This window comes from Schistocerca cancellata, unplaced genomic scaffold (genome assembly GCF_023864275.1).
Source record: "Schistocerca cancellata isolate TAMUIC-IGC-003103 unplaced genomic scaffold, iqSchCanc2.1 HiC_scaffold_782, whole genome shotgun sequence".
NCBI classification, from domain to species: domain Eukaryota; kingdom Metazoa; phylum Arthropoda; class Insecta; order Orthoptera; family Acrididae; genus Schistocerca; species Schistocerca cancellata.
The window spans coordinates 1,211,135-1,232,021 of NW_026046793.1; the positions used below are offsets into that span (position 1 = coordinate 1,211,135).

General features: G+C 37.3%; 2 protein-coding genes and 1 long non-coding RNA gene across 17 annotated transcripts in view; 2 read left to right on the plus strand and 1 right to left on the minus strand.

Moving 5' to 3' along the window:
* The window catches only part of LOC126143123 (disks large homolog 5-like), a 1,046,479-nt gene that overhangs the window by 978,211 nt on the left and 47,381 nt on the right, over window positions 1-20,887 (minus strand). For 2 of the 10 annotated variants that reach the window (XM_049915320.1, XM_049915321.1), the window contains exon 6: window positions 16,573-16,738. The exons of 6 other annotated variants lie outside the window; for them this stretch is intronic. In XM_049915320.1, coding sequence (XP_049771277.1) covers window positions 16,573-16,738 — 166 coding nt within the window. Of the gene's footprint in view, window positions 1-11,415; window positions 11,669-16,194; window positions 16,361-16,572; window positions 16,739-20,887 lie in introns of all 10 variants that reach the window. 2 more of the 10 variants (XR_007529640.1, XM_049915319.1) reach the window with 2 other exon arrangements.
* Window positions 1-20,887, plus strand: part of LOC126143121 (disks large homolog 5-like) — an 886,848-nt gene that overhangs the window by 470,608 nt on the left and 395,353 nt on the right. The window lies entirely within an intron of this gene.
* The window catches only part of LOC126143160 (uncharacterized), a 237,725-nt gene that overhangs the window by 195,917 nt on the left and 20,921 nt on the right, over window positions 1-20,887 (plus strand). The window lies entirely within an intron of this gene.

Genomic DNA, 20,887 nt, shown 5'->3' on the forward strand with positions numbered 1-20,887 from the left:
ACGCTTCATCCAGTCCCAAACATGCTCAATGGGGGACAGATCCAGAGATCTTGCTGGGTAGTTGACTTACACCTTCTAGAGCACGTTGGGTGGCACGGGATACATGCGGACGTGCGTTGTCCTGTTGGAACAGCAAGTTCCCTTGCCGGTCTAGGAATGGTAGAACGATGGGTTCGATGACGGTTTGGATGTACCGTGCACTATTCAGTGTCCCCTCGACGATCGCCAGTGGTGTACGGCCAGTGTAGGAGATCGCTCCCCACACCATGATGCCGGGTGTTGGCCCTGTGTGCCTCGGTCGCATGCAGTCCTGATTGTGGCGCTCACCTGCACGGCGCCAAACACGCATACGACCATCATTGGCACCAAGGCAGAAGCGACTCATCGCTGAAGACGACACGTCTCCATCCGTCCCTCCATTCACGCCTGTCGCGACACCACTGGAGGCGGGCTGCACGATGTTGGGGCATGAGCGGAAGACGGCCTAACGGTGTGTGGGACCGTAGCCCAGCTTCATGGAGACGGTTGCGAATGGTCCTCGCCGATACCCCAGGAGCAACAGTGTCCCTAATTTTCTGGGAAGTGGCGGTGCAGTCCCCTACGGCACTGCGTAGGATCCTACGGTCTTGGCGTGCATCCGTGCATCGCTGCGGTCCGGTCCCAGGTCGACGGGCACGTGCACCTTCCGCCGACCACTGGCGACAACATCGATGTACTGTGGAGACCTCACGCCCCACGTGTTGAGCAATTTGTCGGTACGTCCACCCGGCCTCCCGCATGCCCACTATATGCCCTCGCTCAAAGTCCGTCAACTGCACATACGGTTCACGTCCACACTGTCGCGGCATGCTACCAGTGTTAAAGACTGCGATGGAGCTCCGTATGCCACGGCAAACTGGCTGACACTGACGGCGGCGGTGCACAAATGCTGCGCAGCTAGCGCTATTCGACGGCCAACACCGCGGTTCCTGGTGTGTCCGCTGTGCCGTGCATGTGATCATTGCTTGTACAGCCCTCTCGCAGTGTCCGGAGCAAGTATGGTGGGTCTGACACACCGGTGTCAATGTGTTCTTTTTTCCATTTCCAGGAGTGTATTTGCGCTTACTCAAGCCACGTTGAACACAGTAATATTATCAGGAAACTATGGAACATAGCTGTTGTGTTCCTCAACATTAGTATTATCCACACCAGCCCATCTGAAAACATCTCGACCTCTCCTTCAGTTTATCTGTATATACTTTATATGACTTCCAGATGGATGGAGATAAGGTAGCTGTCAACAGCTGTTATGTATTTGAAACAATGCATTTTCTTGCCATCAGCTGTACATTGTAACTTTATTCTCTAGTACATTCGGTTTTTTCAACCATCATAAAGGAAGAAAAGTAATACACACGGATGGTTGAAAAATACGTTGTGTAATTACTGTGTTGTCATTATAAAATCTGCAGTGGTCAAACAGCTGATCATCAAGATTAACAAACACTGCAGATTTTATAACACAGTAATTACACAATGTATTTAAAAAATTCCATTCCAGATGTTAATTTCTAAATTAAACTCCATGACGCCTGTGTTGTTGGTGGTCTCTGAAAAGATGACATGACGTTCATTATTTCAAAAAGCTGCTTGCCTTTCAAAATAGTTACTACATTATCTGCCTACGAAAAATTCATCATCTACCATATTGGACGGAATATTCTTACATAGAAACGTTGCGTCAGAATCAAAATGACTAGTGCGGCCATCTGAAGAAAGTTTAATTAAATTGTGTTTTTTTGTATACACAATTACAAATTTATGTTCGACAAAAGGTCCACCGCCAATCTGGAGCCTATGCTGCCTTAATGCAGCACAATATTTTCTGGTCTCTTTCTTTAGCGTGTCATATTTCTGTCGCAGCTGATCACTGGTTCTGCATGATGATGATCGTTAATTATAGAGATCGCATACTTTCTCCCATGCTTTGTTCTGAAATTTGGAAAGATATCTTATTAGTCAAACAACGAATACTCAATCATTTAACCAGTTTCAAGAGATATTTCATTATACACACATCACAAGCTTAGTTAAATGTTTTGACTGACCTTTTCACTACATGATACTGCATGCGTTTTCTTGTTCTCTATTATGCTTCTGAAATCGTGAACGATATCGACAAGCTTTAATATATCTTCCAGGGAATAGTTTTGGGCTCTCGATCATTTTTTCACTCATTTTAATCGAGCTCTTTTTGCAGATGACTAGACGTAAATAAACTTCAAAAACGCGCGAAAATACCCTGAGTGTTCTCCCACTGTTACCAACTTAACTGAACGAGATCGCTATTCCAGGGTTAACAAACCAGAGAATAAAAAGGCATCGTACAACCATGGAGGTAAAAATAAGAGGAGTTGTTCAAATGGCTCTGAGCACTACGGGACTCAACTGCTGTGGTCATCATCAGTCCCCTAGAACTTAGAACTACTTAAACCTAACTAACCTAAGGACATCACACACATCCATGCCCGAGGCAGGATTTGAACCTGCGACCGTAGCAGAAGAGCAGCTCCGGACTGGAGCGCCTAGAACCACACGGCCGGCAAGAGGAGTTGTCATGACGTCGCAAACTTGAAGCCAACCCAAGTGAAGATCCGCCATGTTAGCTACCCCAAAGCATTCGCTTCTGGTGGTTTGATTCCGTGTAGTCGTGAAGTGTTTTGATAAAAAAAAATGATGGCTACATCGCTTACGGGTGTAATAATCGTTCTAATTGCAATCTAAAGTTTAAACAAATCACATTTCATTCGTAAGTGGACATATTTAAGCGTTATTTTCTTATATGTAGTACTTGAAATTCTGATGCACTGTAAATTTGTACAGTATGGTTTTATTTCTATGATTTGACTTTAGATTTCCTATCAATCCTACGCAAAGAGCTCTCTGGAGGTGAGCTTGGTTTTCATTATTTGGTTATTCCCAAGTAACTGAAAAGTCCTGGCAAGAAATATTCTGGAAATGGGGACTAATGTTTTAAAATGCGATAATTTAATATAAATGTAATGTAACTACATGTAGTTAATTAAATCTTCAGTAAAATGTGTGGAACACCTGTTACAGTGGTTAAATTATAAGTACTTAAAGGGTTACATATTTGTTAAAGCAAAGCTCCCTATCTAAGTCCAGGCAATTTAGATAATGACATTAATCACAGTGTTGTGTTATCCTGTAAATTGCTGTTATTTGCCACACCGAATGTCACTTGGTAGGTACAATTTAAAAACCATGCAGATGTGTAAACTGCAATGGGCCTGACAATCTTAAATTCCGTTCTTTTCCATCGTAATTTAACGAATCTTTCACTTTGTTGACGTGACAGCTGGCTTGTTTATATCTTCCCTGCATACATCTATGGGACTTCAAAGGAAATAAGATAAGTTTCTTGCAAATTTGGACATTTAAAATTTGCATTTGACTTGAAAATGCAACGATTACAAATCGGTGCCTCTAAACTATCAATCATTGCTTTTGGAGTTCTGGCTTTATCAATCATCGACACAAACACAATGAAAGTGAATTCAAATGGATTACGAAATCACGCTTTCCATAGTTATTCTAAGTGTATAAACAAAAAGGAATTACAGTACTGAGAACAGAACCGTCATATTTTCGTGTCGTATTACTGTATCGAATACGCATTTAAGACCAGAAAAACGTTTAAAGTTGCGTTCCTTGTGCTGTGTTGTTCACTAAAACAGGTGTAACATTTACTATATAAAATAAATATCGCGTGCACATGACAGAAATAGCGAACAAGAAGCAATTGTAAACACTCGTCTGCTTTTGTTTTGGGGGATCCAAGATGGCGGCAGGCCCCACCCACTGGCTTCAAAACAACGTACAGCGGAAGTCTGTAGCGGCATCTCCCCTTATTCCACCTCCATGCGTACAACGCGCTGTCAAAGTTATACCGTGGTTAGCTAACCTTAACCGGGCGTTGTACAACCGGCCCCCTTACAAGATATTTTTCAACCGTTATAACATACGAAGCACACAGAAAATTTAATTCACACAGAGTGAATTATATAAAACTTGGACCGCAAACATTGCAGAAATGGAAAGTGCTATTGATGTGCGATATCCACAGAACGGATTGCTAGTCAGAGGCTTGTATTGTTAGCTCGTAGAGTGTCTGTAATAATTCTTGGTAGTGTATTTTTCGTACAAACACACACTTTTTTTGAATGGAACAACGAACATTGACACCAACAAACTAAAAGTAGAGTAAATTGGAGTTTCAGTGGTGTTTGTTGAAGGATTCTAGTGCGAGTCATTTACGAGATACCATATTTTGAAAAGTTCCCACTCCATCACTTACCTAGGGTAACCAGCGTATTTTGAGTGAGGATTTGCACACGCGACATGTTGCCACTAAATTTGTCGCGCATTCCCACACGAAAAAAAAAAATAAATAAATAAAAAAGCGCATGAATGTGTGTCAGGACTTGAAAACAGAGAAAGTAATTAAAACTTTTTGAACAACGACATTACAGGTGATGAGAGTCGGTGTTACTGATATGACACGAAAACCCAGCAAGCGACGGTTGCGGTCGAATGTGCAGACGATGGTCGTAGTACTTTTTATGTACATGAAATTGTGCATCGAAAATTTGTACTTCCTGGCAGAATGTCAGACTTAAGTATTTTTTTCTAAGTTTTAAAACATCTGTAAGAGGATTTGTGGAGGAAGGCCTGGAACTTTGGCTATCAAGTGTCAGGTTCATTTATCATGCCAATAATTCAACTCGGCAAGGATATCATACACAACCCTAGGAGCTCCCTTTATTATTTATAGCTTTATTCCAATTGACCCCAGTGCTTTCCCATTTTTCACAGGCTTCACAGCTTTACAAATTTCTTGCGAGGTTATCTGTCGTGGACATGGATATTTATCTTCTTCCATCAAGTTTAACATGTCTTGTATAAATTGGTTTCTTTTCTCTGTGAGCAGCGCTTGGTAATACTTAACCCACTCCTAAGCTTATCAGAGGAATCTCAGCACTTTTCGAACCACCACCACCTTTCACACTCTGCTTGCCCTACTACCATCTAAGTTTTTGTTTATATCCTCTCTGACTTTCAGCACACCTCATTTTATGCTTTAGTAATGGCCCTTTGTGCTTCTTTCTATTTAGCTTCGTATGTTTTATGGACTTCATCAAGCCAAGTGCTGAGCTATTTATTATAAGCCTCCTTTTTCATTTTCACCAATTTCTCTCCTATATTCCACCATTGATTCTTCCTTTCCCATCCCCCCCCCCCCCCCCTTTACCAGCGCTTCAAAGGCCACCTCAGGTATAATTACTTTGGCAGACCAATACATACTTTCTACAGCATCATCCTTGATGTGTAATACCCTGGCTGCCAATCTAGGTTGATAGAGGAAATGTGTTGATCTTGCTTCAGGCAGATTCTTCACAGTGTCAAGTTGCTAACATTCTACACCTAGTTACTGAATTAAAAGTAGTAAATTACCTGGCTCAGCTTGAAAAATAAGAGCCTCATTAAGTGTCATGTTTCATTTTTAGAAATAATGTGAAAATTGGAAGTTTAATGTAAACATTTTTACACTACAGTTAAAAAAATTATTAAAGTTATTTTAAAAACTAGTTGCCAAATCAAACAAACGAAAGAACATATGAAATAAAAAGCAATGGCTGCTCGCTTAATTGGTCAACATAAAACAACTTTCCTCTGATAATTGTTGTTCTGCAGTCCATCAAAATGAGAGATATGTAGAATTCTCTTCATGTTACCAGAAAAATATATATGTATTACATACAAGTTAATTTTTGTATAAAGTACATAATTTAAAAAAATTGAAATCGAATGAGTGACTATACAAAAAAAGAGCAAAACCAGTCAAGTGAGATCGAGGCAAGAGAACGAGACTAGCTGAAGTGAACTGTGAACAATGTTCCACGGAATGAGACCAGACGTGACAGAAGTGAACCACGAAAGACCATCTCCTTAGTTGTTTCTTTGGACCCATTTGTTCGACTCTACTGGATGCCTTTAGACATTGCGTGCTACAGGAAATTTTGATTCCTGTGCTTAACAGAAATTTAAATTTCGTGATCCAAAGCTCAGATAATAATGCAATTTGCACCAAACTACACTCATACATATTATGTTTCAACCTCCTTTGTCATCACGGTGAACTACTATGTTCCCAGAACTGTTAGATACTACAATTAATCTTGCTGAGACACCATTTGAACTTTGTGTCTACAATTGGAAGGCAAAAGTATGTTACTTGCCGCACAGAAACGTTCCTTTTATTTTTCTTTCTTCACATTTTTAGACGTAACGCATATCAACAATCCCACGCCTTACAAAAGAGGCTGAAAAAATGGTTTTAATTTCCAAGGACAAAACACTGAGGACCATCAAGAACCAGATTGACTGCTTAAGATGAAAGAAAAAGATGAAAACATTGAAAGTTTTGTTAAGCATGCTTGCTTTAATTTTATTAAGCAGGTTGATAGGGTGGAATTTTGTCTTCTATTCAATTATGAATATGCTCAGTACTTGCAATTCGTAACTGAGCAGAACTCTATTCTTTTGAGAAAAGAATTTCTGCCATATCACTGACAAATACTGAAATGAAGTAACACACTTCCAACCAAACAGTATCCAAGAAGTCTTTAACACTGATTACAAAATAGGAGATCCTGATTTCGACTTTCAGTGTACCAATATATCAACAGCAGAAGAAGAATACAATTCATTTGGAGACCACAGTGACAATAAAAGGATGCACAGCAGACTAAAATCACTGAGCTCCTATCAAGATTCCACTGAAAAGTACAGAATGCATGAAGTTTTTTTTTTACTTCTGAGCATCAACTATTGAAAGAGAACTGTCACATGGATTGTGATCAACTTTTCGTTCCAACTAGTATCAATGATGACAAAAACTGGGCCGCCAAATATTATGTAAACACTAAGGGAAAGAAGAAAACCATCCTTCCAAACATAAGCATATATAAAGTTCATTAAATATTTCAGACCAAGAGTTCTTGTATATAAAAAGTATTAAGCCAACCACGTAAAACTGTATTCAAAATTGTTTACAGAAGAGGGCAGAATATTGATGGTTTCTAATTACTGGAAGACCGAGGATTTGTCCAAGCAAACATGAATATATCGTAGGCCCTACTGTTGAAATAAAACATCAGTAGAAGTATCCTAAGAAAGACAAAGGATAACCCTTGTTTATATTTTTGAAATAACGGACAACAACTGAGTGTCAAAGTTTGTATTACATGCATGCTGTAATATTAACTGACAATTCAACTTTGAAAAAATTAAAGGTGAATCTGCAGTAGATCTTCAGGACAAACAAGATAATCCTTTCTCAGTTGGTGGCAATGCTAAAAATTACATGCACACACCTATTAAATCAGTCCCATGCATTGAGAATCGTTATCTACCAACACAGAAGTCGCACAAGTTTATAGGAGGAAGAACTATAGCAGTTATCTATGGAGACAATGCTAATCTCTCTACATTTAAAAAAGTATTCAAAATTAAATTCAATAAATCTTTGTGGCCAACACAGATTCAAGTGAGTTTGCAGAACTTACAATATCACAATATTTGACTATAAAGTGAAACAAGGAACTTGCTGTATGTGGCACGTGGAAGATGGAAGTGAAGGGAAATTTCAACACCCATGTACAAATTTATTGTAAAGATGGTCAATTCACATGTAGGAGATTCTGCAGACTTTATATTTTACTCAGACAATTCTCTCCTTTAAAAAACTAAATACTTCATGAAAGAGCATACAAGAAATGGAGATGAGTATATTTGCCAAATGAAATGGACATGAAGTGAGGAAGCAATGTCTGTTTCACATCACTGTTCAGTAGATTACAAGCATGAAGACAAATCCACAATTTCATGACGTCTTTGCATCATCATACGATTTCACTGATTTTAAAAACCTTTTGAGTAAACTAGAGAAGCATTTCATGATGAACAGAGATCTTAAAAAAAATCCCGTTGAAAATTTAAAACAGTTCATGATTCATGAAGACCACTTCAAGTTATTGTAAAATTTTTTTAGTGAAGATTATCAAGCCGCAAAAATATTCCAAAGAGAAGTCGACAGAAAGAAAATTGAGTCAAACCATGAAAGGCAGAGTAAACTGAGGAGATATTCATGAAATACAAAAATATAATCTGCTAGAAAATAGAAAATCATTTGTTACTGGAAAGCTGTGCAAGCCTCCAAAATATCAACAGAAATATCTAACAAAAATAATGACTTAATTTCTCTAGTCAATGGAAAATATGTTCCAACTCTTCATTTTAACTTTTCTGGTCTTCTCAGTGTCAACAAAAACTAATTTTTCTTATTAATTGTACAAGCAAGGTCCCAATGTCGATAGACATACAAACAAACACAAACATACGCACAAAATTCAAGCTTTCGCAACAAACGGTTGCTTCATCTGGAAAGAGGGAAGGAGAGGGAAAGACGAAAGGATGTGGGTTTTAAGGGAGAGAGTAAGGAGTCATTCCAATCCCGGGAGCGGAAAGACTTACCTTAGAGGGAAGAAAGGACAGGTATACACTCTCTCTCTCTCGCGCGCACACACACACACACACACACACACACACACACACACAGACATTATATATTGTAAGCCTACAGTGAAGATCTCTAGCTCTTTAAGTAAGTGTCTGCAGGATGATCTTGGATGAGCTCCAACAATTATTCTGATTACACGCTTTTGTGCAATGAACACTCTTTTACTCAATTATGAGTTACCCCAGAATATGATGCCATACAAAAGCAAAGAATGAAAATAGGCGTGGTAAGATGTATATCCCCAAAATTTGCAATGACCCTAATAGCGTAAGTAGCTGAACTCAAACGTTTCAGCAGATCTTCAGTGTGTGTGTTTTCTAGTTCAACCCCTCATCAATGAATACACCTAGAAATTTTAAATATTCTACCTTAGCTACAGATTTCCGATCAAAGTCTATATTTATTAATGGTGTCATTCCATTTACTGTGTGGAACTGTATGTACTATGTTTTGCCAAAGTTTAATGAGACCCCATTTGCAGAGAACCATGATTTTCTGAAAAATCATCGTTTACAATTTCACCACTTAATTCTTGTCTGTTGTGTGCGATAGCTATACTTGTATCATCGGCAGAAGTATCAGCTCCGCATCTTCATGAATATAGAATGGAAAGTCATTAAATGTATTAAGAACAGCAGAGGACCCAAGACCGAACCTTGCGGCGCCCCATTCTTGATTGTTCCCCAGTTTGAGGAACCACCAGTTTTTCTGCATATTATGTGAACTGCTTATTTCAACTTTCTGCACTCTTCCAGTTAGGTATGATTTAAACTATTTGAGCGCTGTCCCATTCATACCACAGTACTTGAGCTTATCTGGAAGTATTCCATGATTTACACAATCAAAAGCCTTTGAGAGATCACAAAAAATCCCAACGGGTGACTTCCAGTTATTCAGAGCATTTAATATTTCGTTAGTGAAAGTATATATAGTGTTTTCCACTGAAAATGCCTTTCTGGAAAAGAAACTGACTTAGCTCAGCCTCTACCTAGTGACCAGAGCAGTGTATATAGCGTACTTTCACGTCACTAGCAGCGAGGCTAATGTGGACTACTATGGAGAGCTTGTACCACAACACTTGGACTATCTTGAGTTGAGTAATTTTCTATTCTTTTGAGTAAAGAACCCAACTAATACTTGCACACAGTTTGTATTATAGAAGAGGATACCGGCCACCAAACAATATCCCCTCCTTGCTTCCCACGGTATGTGCCTACCGTGAGAATGAGACGACACAAAAAATTTTATTTTAACTGTTATTTTCAAACTGAGGAATTTTGTAACTTCCATATTAATATTACAAATTCTGAAAAATGGTGAGTATACTTACTTGTTACAGACAGAGAGGCCACATTGGCAAACTCGACCAGCGCTACTGTTGTATTCATGTTTAGGATAAACAGTTGTTTCATTACATTAGAAAGTCTCTCAATTATTTTGTTAAGTCCCATAGTGCTCAGAGCCATTTGAACCATTTTGAACCAATTATTTTCACATTACAATTAAAAATTTATCAGGATACTAATTTTTTTCATATTACACAGTAGTCAGAAAAACAATGGTCATTTGAAATTCTCTTTAATACAGTTGGGGAAATCAAGTGGTTTAGCACTTCAGCTCTTACACCATCCAAAATTTTAGTGAAACAGTTACAGAGAGTTTCAAAGTTTTGTTCTGCTGAGCCTATCAATTTATTTGACGGGGAAAAGTTACAACCTCTAAAGTTTTAAACTTTAGATAATCCATCCATATTACAAAAACTTATGTATACACATATGTATATTCCACATCTCCTAAACCACTGGATCAGTTTCAACCAAATTTGGTACACACGTCCCTTACTGTCAGGCAACAATTGCTGTGTGGGTAAGAACCACCTACCTATTACAGTTCAGGAGTAAAATGCCATACACATTGAGATGGAAAAATGGTCACATCATGCATGACGTTTAAATTTATTATAACTAAATAGCTGAACAGATTTCATAAAACTTGGTAACAAGATAGCTCAAATCCTGAGGAAGGACAAGCCTTATTTACAAAGTTTACAGTACAAGATACTTACCGACTTTAAGAACCTTACGTGAATTAGGGGAAGTATTTACTCTTTCACTTTAGAACTTTATCATTTTTGAGAAAATGCTTGTGTTAATCAATTTGTGCTACTTGATAAAATTGAAAGAAACGAATACAGTGCTTATACAATCTTCGATGTGTTTAATCCATACTTCCAAACTATTTGTTGCATAGCATGTAGCTACTATGATTGCTATCCAGTATTTGCCAACGGGAGTACTTAGTGACTTGCAACCAACTTTATCCTTAATTTCAAACCGTTACTCAATTTTTTTCTGACTTGCAGCCCTCACAAAATTACGAGACGAAAAAAGTTATCACATAGTACATTTTGCAGTTCATGCAGTTAAAATGTCACATCAGGGATGATGTTTAAATTTATTACTACTTTGCTGCTAACTCTATTACCAACACATTTAGCAGACAGTATTCACATTTGCTGCTGAATGTACCATAGAGGGAAGGGAGGGGGCAGACATGGACGAGGTGGAGGCGACAGATGGACGGAGAGGGGTGGGAGCATAATGGGTCGGGGAGGGGGGGGGGGTGCATACACAGCAATGCCACATACTCAGATACTTACATATATGAAATCACAGTTGTGCATCGGTGCATTGCAAAGACCATTACTTTGTAGTAGTATATGAAGAAAGTAGTTTATTTTAATTTACATATTGCACAGATAAACGTGTAAAAACCTATAACTCAACCAGGTTCTTGCAAGTTAACAGAGCAACATAGCTTTTGTTAAGTATTAAAACAATATGATGTTATCTATAAATAAATTTGTAAATCCTAATTTTCAAATATGATTTCCCCACAACTTATTCCTTCATTTGCTTTCTTTCCACGAAAGCTGTTACACGATCCCAGTGTGCTGTATGCTGCAATATGTTCTTTCCATTTACAACCATATCTTCTGGAACACCTGTCTCAAATGGTTGTTGCCACCTAAAATATAGAAATAAAGTGCTTTTTGTGTTGATTACCCACAGCAACAAACAGTGGATGTAAGTGATACAATCAGCAAAGAACTACAAGCACAGATTCACAGGACATCACTGGCAGAAAGAGACTTATGACACTGATATCCAGCTACACATGTAACAATAAGGACAAATAAGATCAGGCATTAACTCACATGTACATGAATTTTTTATTGGATAGTCAGTTCACTAGAAAGGGAATCACATATTTAATAAACTGATAACATTCATCTACTGTTTCAAACAGACTGTCAGTAGATTAACATGTCCATTAAGTCTAAACACTATGTAATTCCTATAATGAATAACAAGTACGAATGCATAAGCACTTAAGATGGATACATATTCATGTTCGGTGAGGAAAATCGACCAAATTTCACAGTAATCAACTACAGTGGAGTCGCGAGAGGAGATCACTGACAGTTGCAACTGACTTGGTGCACCTGCTTTCCGCACGTACACAGTACCTCCATGTTGTCAGTGCTCTACAGACGACTATGCTCCGATCACAATTACTCAATAGTTGACGTCTGTCACTTGCTGCTACAGTTTTGCCACATCTGTTGCCGGCTACCGCTCTGTTACAGGCGGCACAGAAACACGGTGGGCTCGCTTCTCGAATGCTGTTATTGTGTAATGTAGAGCAATGTCTGAAGCGGTTGGCACGAGATAAGACAGCAATAGGAGATGATCTGTCCACAGCCGATTTTAAGTGACACACGACTTAATTGCGCCAGAAGGATCATTGTACAGCCCTGAATTTAAACTTGTGTCCTAAACTAAACAAAACCTAATGATTTGCAATGTAGCCAACAAAGTGGCAGTCAACAATCTACAGCAGAAGTAAAAAATCACAATCACTTTTTTCACGGCTATTAGAGTTAACCTCTACAAGCAAACTCTGAGACCGAAAAACTTCAGTTGCAGTGCTAAAAGCAAATTTTAAGTTCTCTCTCTGACTGATTATCTGAAACCATCCTCTCACTGCCTACACCAGCTGCCGTATTACCAACCATTGAGCAGTCCTGTTTGGCACTCAGTTGCAGGTTATAGACAGCACAAGCAGATTTCAATGAAAAGGGAATGATAGGAAGAAAAACAAGTGCAAATAGATTAAAATTCTGCTTCATGCAATGTCATGCGAAGCTCGTCTAACATAAGCTCGTCTCTAGGATTATAAAAACTGTATATGTAACGCTGAATTGCGCCTTGTGTATCAGGTATACTGAAATACAAAACAAGAGGGCCAGACTCAGGATTCGGGATCTGAAAACATCGTCAAGAAAGAAAGCCAGACAAGCACTTGGAAATGAACCAATTGCTGTGGCAGTTTGGCAACAGTGAATGTGTGTGACATTGTATTTGCTTTCCTGAAATAGGAGTGCTCAAAGCCAGAAGTGTCAACTAACACAAAATTTTAATCATACTGTAGTTTCCACCAGTAGTTCCCATGGAAAGCTGGCAACAGTCCTCCCAGCAATCATCTGTTGCCAGCCACTCAATGCCTGCTGTGTGTGGTGAGCAGCACTATCTCCTTTCATATTGTCCATGTTCCATCCTGGGTTTTCTATCCTTTGAAAATTTGCTCTGACTGAGCTATTTTGCACAGATGAATTTGTATCCTGCATCAAACTGTAAGGAATCTAGCTATTACTTATACATCTTTATCCAAATGATTTGAAGGTTTCTCTCTAAATTACAATCTATCTATCATACATATAAAACGCAATGTCGTGAATGACTCATCACACCCAAACCAAACTGCCAAAGACAGGATCTTTAAATCTGGAGAGACTGTCCATCTTATACTGAAGCCATTGTTTAGGAAGGGATTTTTGAAATCCCACGCATAATAGAAGGAAAGCTTTTTGAAAATATTAGCTATTAAGTCGATTTCGAAGATAGCTCTAAAGAACTGAAGTTTCTTTGAAGCTACAGCTATGAAAATTGGTATTTGTCTTCTTGGTTATAGACATTTTTAAAAAAGTCGTGTTAGTGTTTTTGGAAATTACAATGCTAATGTGGTGAAACAGAGAATGAGATTGTTTATGCAAATATTTCATTATGAAGATATTTTAAAGCTAAATCTCAAAACTGCAATTTGGCTTCTCAGTTAGAAATAAAAAAACTAGCTGTTACACTGTTGCTGGAAATTCAACTCCTTAGGGAATGAAACGAGAGATAAAAGTGTGTAAGAAAATATTTTCTTGTATTAAAAAACATTTTAACGTTAAAAATCTGAAAATTGGTATTTCACTTATCAGTTACATATAAAAAATGTGTTTTAGGGATGAACATTTCTATGGAAATGTCTCCACAAGAATGCAAAAGGCATGATTAATGCCCATCTTTGACTCCAGCTAAAAGAATCACTTTTTGGTAAGAAGTACATTTGGGAAAGACCATGCTTCTATGGCATTAATTAGCATGAAAAGTTTAGAAGTTAGTGCAATTTGTGAACAACATAAAAATTCAGTTTTAAAAAATCTGTGCAGAGCACACAGTCTGAGTGAGTGAAGCGGCAGATGCTAAGCTGGTAATCAATAAAACTAACTTTTACATGTAAATTATCTTTTCTGCAGAAGTTAGAATGGGTTAGACTTGTGAATAACTTAATCATGGGATTTTAAATTTAGATGCTTTATTACCAATATGAAAAAAAATGGCAAAAAAAATAAATAATTTATCCACCGAGTTTTTCCTAAATACCCAGGTTTTTCTCAACCATGTAGAAGATGCCACCAGTGTGGAGCTGGAAAGAAAGAAAAAGAGAGAGAGAGAGAGAGTTATGGAATTATTAGGTTAAATGGTAACCTAACAGGAAGCAAACCATAGAAGATGGTTTAAAAACCACTGAGAACAAACATGTGGGCTGGGACTGTTTTTTAATATTAATCACATTATAAGGCTGCTGCACAACCATGCCACAATGGTTTGGAATAAATTTAGTAGAATGACAATATCAATTGGGAATTCTATCTGCTGTAGAGAAGCAATGCAAAGTTTGTAAATGTCTCGGAAAGCACTAGCACATGTTCACACAAGTAGGACCATCTAACCAGAGCTTCATAAAAGATGCATGTGAAACATGTCCTGTTACCTTCAGTTGCTACTTGCTGAGAATTTCCTCACTCATTGACAGCATTTGGGAGATTCAAATGCATTATTAGCAAGTTTCTTCTTCTGAGTGTATTGTACCAGAGTTCTTGAGAATTTTATTTTCTTACAAATAAGTGTACATATTGTGAGTCAGAATAGCAAAATATGAATAGAATGTGCTGTGTATCAGACAAATATTTGGAATATGGGTCCAGGGTGAAAGTGAGGTAAGTTGTGCATCCAGACCATACCTGAATAACAACTGAGAACTATAAACAGTGCAGATCCAGGTAAGGGTACACGTAATTCCAACAGAACAATATACCTGTAATGGTAATAGCTTGCTACCTATGCCACTTTTCCTGAGACTATTTTAACAAACGATACTGGAAATAATGTGTTTAGGACAGATCTTTAATGTGGGATACCAATCTGCACATTTCATTATACAAAAGCACGAGTAAAAAAAAAGGCACATTATCTTCGCATACATTTCAATTAAAATTCGGCACTTAGTTTGCTTCTGTCAGTCAAACACAGCACACGACATGTGATTAAAAGTAACACCACTATTTTATCACACATATAGATTGAATACATGCAATGAGCATTAAATGTGTAATTCAGGATCAAAAACTGCAAAACCTTTAAGATTGCAGCAGAGTTAACATACACTGCAAAAGATCTCTTTGAGACATTTTCCGCACAGTCTACTGCAATAAAGTGTTGAGAAATGTGCTACCTATAGATCTCATCTTGCAGTTAGGTCTTTGTATCAGTAGTTAGGAAAGCAGACACAGTCTAACTCATTTAGGGAACCCTGGAACCAAAATTACAAATGGTAAACGTCCCAAACCTTCCCTGGTGTGGCAACCGTAAGCAGCATCTGAGCTCTACTGGACGGTTTAATGATTGTGTGTGTGTTCTCTTCCTGTAGTCTTGGGAACTGTCATACTATACATTGGTTATAGAATACGAGTCATGTTGTAAGAATATACTCCAATCACAAGTAAATGAGATGAACAGTGAGAGCACTCAAGATGCCACATATACCTCTCATAGAAATGAAAACAACGAACTGGTGAACAAAGGAATTCGAATTGAAACTTCCAAAACAAAACGCAAGAGTAATAACGTGTGATACTTGTGTAGAACAAATAGGATGTACGTACTCCTGGAGGTCCCTTCCTCACACCTTGCTGTTTCAAACTGACATTACACTATGACACTGCAATAAATACTTCTAAATATGTATGTTACAGTTTTTATATTCTGTAACATAGTAGTCAGTCAGTCCACGAAGATATGAATTTTGTTCTTTCAATTATTTAAATCAAGATTATACACTGGACATCAATTGAAATATAGAAACATACATTTGCTGGAACTCACCATACAGCAATGAGGTCTCTTAATGATTGAACCAGTTGATCATTATTAGACAGTAAAGCATCCATATGTTGATTCCACTCACAGGTATTTGAGAATTTGTTGGAACTTTCAGATTCACGTGTTTCATCTGAGTGCATGCCAATGAGATGCTCTAAACGAGGATCGTCTGAAAATTATTTTTGTTTCATAAGCCATATCAAAGTTTCATCATCCTAATGATTTTACAGGTGTCACTTTGTTCTATTTTATTAAAAATGCAGCATTTTGCAGAAATTAATTCAGCCAGACCATCGTGAACACAGTTCTTACAAAGTTCTGGCACATAAATCTAAAGACCAATCATTATTTGCAATGTTTTTCCAAGTTACCATTTCTTACCTGCGAGGATAGACATTTCAGGTAAACTTAGTGTCACATGTCTTGCCATCCTCTTTTGCGCCACAAGATCCAGTATATAGAACAAGTCATTATATGCTGTACCAAAGTCCAATGTTTCTTGTAAAGTAGAATCTCTGTTCATCAGTGATACCATGGTTTCATGCAACTGCAATCAAAGAAAGATTGGGGGCACAATCTGGATATTGCAGTTCTGTCATTAACACCTCAAATCATAATAATAATAATAATAATAATAATAATAATAATAATAATAGAGGTGTTTTGCAGGATATGCTTCCTGCAACCACCCTAGAAGGAAAACAAAGAGAGGATGAGATGGTCAGATGAAGTTAACCGACACCTCATGTTCTGTTATTACCAAGCAAGAAAACCTAGGAACCAACACAACTGGATACAGATCACAAGTATACACAAAATTTATTACCAGATACCCAGAATTAAAATTTTTAACAGAACAACGACTAGCTGATCAGATCCGTGTAATAATAAAAAATAACAGGATACCCCAGTCAGAATTAGAAAACATCAAACAACAAGTACAACAAATACTGGAACAAAATAATGTGCAATCAGAAGAAGAAGAAAATACAGTAATGGACTCAAACATCCCAGAGCAAACAAAGGACAACACACATCAATTTTAAACAATCAGAGGAAAACAAAATCTTCAGACAGCCACCAGAACAAGCACAAATAGAACACGAAGTGACACATGTTAGATATAGAAGATAAATTTCAGCTGACATATATAGAATACAAAGACACAAATACAGACATTAGACCATTCTTGCATAGACCGCCAAATAACCCACAAGTCGAAACAACAATAAAAACTACCAACGCAATCATACACAACAAAATAAATGAAAACAACTATGGAAGAGTTACAACTACTGGTTTATATAGGAGCACTCACGACACTAAATATACACACTAGGCAGAGATCAGAACCAACCAACACACAGAAGAAACCCACAAAACCAGCATGGCAACACAGGCTGCAGATCAGAATAGAAAAACTGAGAAAAGACATCGGACAGCTAACACAATTTATAAAAAATGAAATGTCAGAAAAAAAAAAAAAACGAAAAAGGTTAGGTAAAATCTCACAACAAGAAGCGATAGAGCAATTAAATGAAAAGAAGCAGAAATTACAAGCATTGGCCAAACGACTTAGAAGATACAAAAAATGTGAAAATAGAAGGAAACAAAACCAAACATTCAACACAAACCAAAAGAAATTTTACCAGACAATAGATAACACACACATTAAAATAGACAATCCACCAAACATAACAGACATGGAACACTTCTGGAGCAACATATGGTCAAACCTGGTACAACATAACAGGCATGCACGGTGGATACAAGCAGAAACAGACACATACAAGATGATACCACAAATGCCTGAAGTGATAATTTTGCAACATGAAGTCACCCAAGCAATTAATTCTACTCACAATTGGAAAGCCCCTGGAAAAGATAAAATAGCAAATTTCTGGCTAAAGTAGTTCACCTCAACACATTCACATCTAACTAAATTATTTAACAGTTACATTGCAGACCCATACACATTCCCTGATACACTTACACATGGAATAACTTATCTTCAACCTAAAGATCAAGCAGACACAGCAAACACAGCTAAATATTGCCCCATAACATGCCTACCAACAATATACAAAATATTAACTTCAGTCATTACACAGAGATTAATGACACATACAACACAGAACAAAATTATAAATGAAGAACAAAAAGGCTGTTGCAAAGGAGCTCGAGGATGTAAAGAGCAACTGATAATAGATGCAGAGGTGACATATCAAGCTTAAACTAATCAAAGGTCGCTACACTACGCATACATTGATTACCAAAAAGCTTTTGATAGTGTACCCCATTCATGGTTACTACAAATATTGGAAATATACAAAGTAGATCCTAAATTGATACAGTTCCGAAACATAGAAATGAAAAATTGGAAAACTATACTTAATATCCAAACAAATTCAAATAATCACACATCACAGCCAATACAGATTAAGTGTGGAATATACCAAGGAGACTCATTAAGTCCTTTCTGGTTCTGCCTTGCTCTGAACCCACTATCCAACATGCTAAATAATACATATTATGGATACAATGTTACTGGAACATACCTGCACAAAATCACACCTTTGCTATACATGGATGATCTAAAACTACTGGCAGCAACCAATCAACAACTCAACCAATTACTAAAGATAACAGAAGTATTCAGCAATGATATATAAATATGGCTTTTGGAACAGACAAATTTAAGAAAAATAGCATTGTCAAGGGAAAACACACTAAACAAGAAGATTACATATTGGAGAACCACAGCGACTGCATAGAAGCAATGGAAAAAACAGATGCCTATAAATATCTAGGATACACACAAAAAATAGGAATAGATAATACAAATATTAAAGAAGAACTAAAACAAAAATATAGACAGAGACTAACAAAAATACTGAAAACAGAATTGACAGCAAGAAACAAGACAAAAGCTATAAATACTTATGCTATACGAATATTGACTTACTCATTTGGAGTAGTGAAATGGAGTAACACAGACCTAGAAGCACTCAATACACTTACACGATCACAATGCCACAAATATAGAATACATCACATACATTCAGCAACAGAAAGATTCACATTAAGCAAAACGGAAGGAGGAAGGGGATTTATTGACATAAAAAACCTACATTACGGACATGTAGACAATTTAAGAAAATTCTTTCTAGAACGAGCAGAAACTAGCAAAATACACAAAGCAATCACTCATATAAATACATTGGCTACACCACTGCAATTTCATAACCACTTCTACAATCCTTTAGATCACATAACATCAACAGATACAAAAAAAGTAAATTGGAGAAAAAACACTACATGGCACAGCCACACATCGATCAAGACGCATCCAACACATGGCTAAGAAAAGGCAATATATACAGTGAGATGGAAGGATTCATGATTGCAATACAGGATCAAATAATAAACACCAGATATTACAGCAAGCATATTATTAAAGGTCCCAATACCACAACAGATAAAGACAGACTTTGCAAACAACAAATAGAAACAGTAGATCACATCACAAGTGGATGTACAATACTAGCAGATACAGAATACCGCAGAAGACATGACAATGTAGCAAAAATAATACATCAACAGCTTGCCTTACAACATAAACTTATAAAACAACACGTTCCCACATACAAGTATGTACCACAAAATGTACTGGAGAATGATGAATACAAATTATACTGGAACAGAACCATTGTAACAGATAAAACAACACCACATAACAAACCTGACATCATACTCACCAATAAAAAGAAGAAATTAACACAACTAATCGAAATATCCATACCCAATACAACAAATATACAAAAGAAAACAGGAGAAAAAATTGAAAAATACATCCAACTGGCTGAGGAAGTCAAGGACATGTGGCATCAGGATAAAGTTGACACTATACCAATTATACTATCAACTACAGGAGTCATACCACACAATATCCACCAGTACATCAATGCAATACAGCTACATCCAAACTTATATATACAATTACAGAAATCCGTAATTATTGATACATGTTCAATTACCCGAAAGTTCCCAAATGCAATATATCGTACAGTTAAAAGGAAGTGACACTTGATCAAGGTCCGCGTCACTTTCCATTTTTAACCAGACTTAACGTCTGAGAAAGTAAAGAAATAATAATAATAATAATAATAATAATAATAATAATAATAATAATAATAGCTCCTGTATCAAAAAAAATGGCAGCCTCGATTCTAAAAGAGATGAAATCATTTATTACAGAAAATCTATTTCATTCACTACAGGACCCTCTTCAGTGCAAATATTAGTTTTAAAATTTGTGCAATAAAAGCACATATTATAACTTCAACATGACCTCAACACACAATAAACGTTGGATGAGGAGGATGTTGATGATTGGTTTGTGGGCTGATTAACCGCACGGTTATCAGTGCCTGTACAGTGTCCCAATCTTTACACAGTCAAATTTTAGCCATGTTCACAAATAATGATGATGTTGAAATGATGGCGCAACACAAACACCCAGTGCCTGGGCAGATAAAATGGCCGAACCAGCCGGGAATCGAACCCGGGACTCTGTGATCCAGAGGCAGCAACGCTAGCCATTAGACCACAAGCTGCGGACGGCCATGTTGAAGTTGTTAGTATGTGCTTTTATTACACGAGTCTTCAATACTTATTTTTGTACTGAAAATGGCCA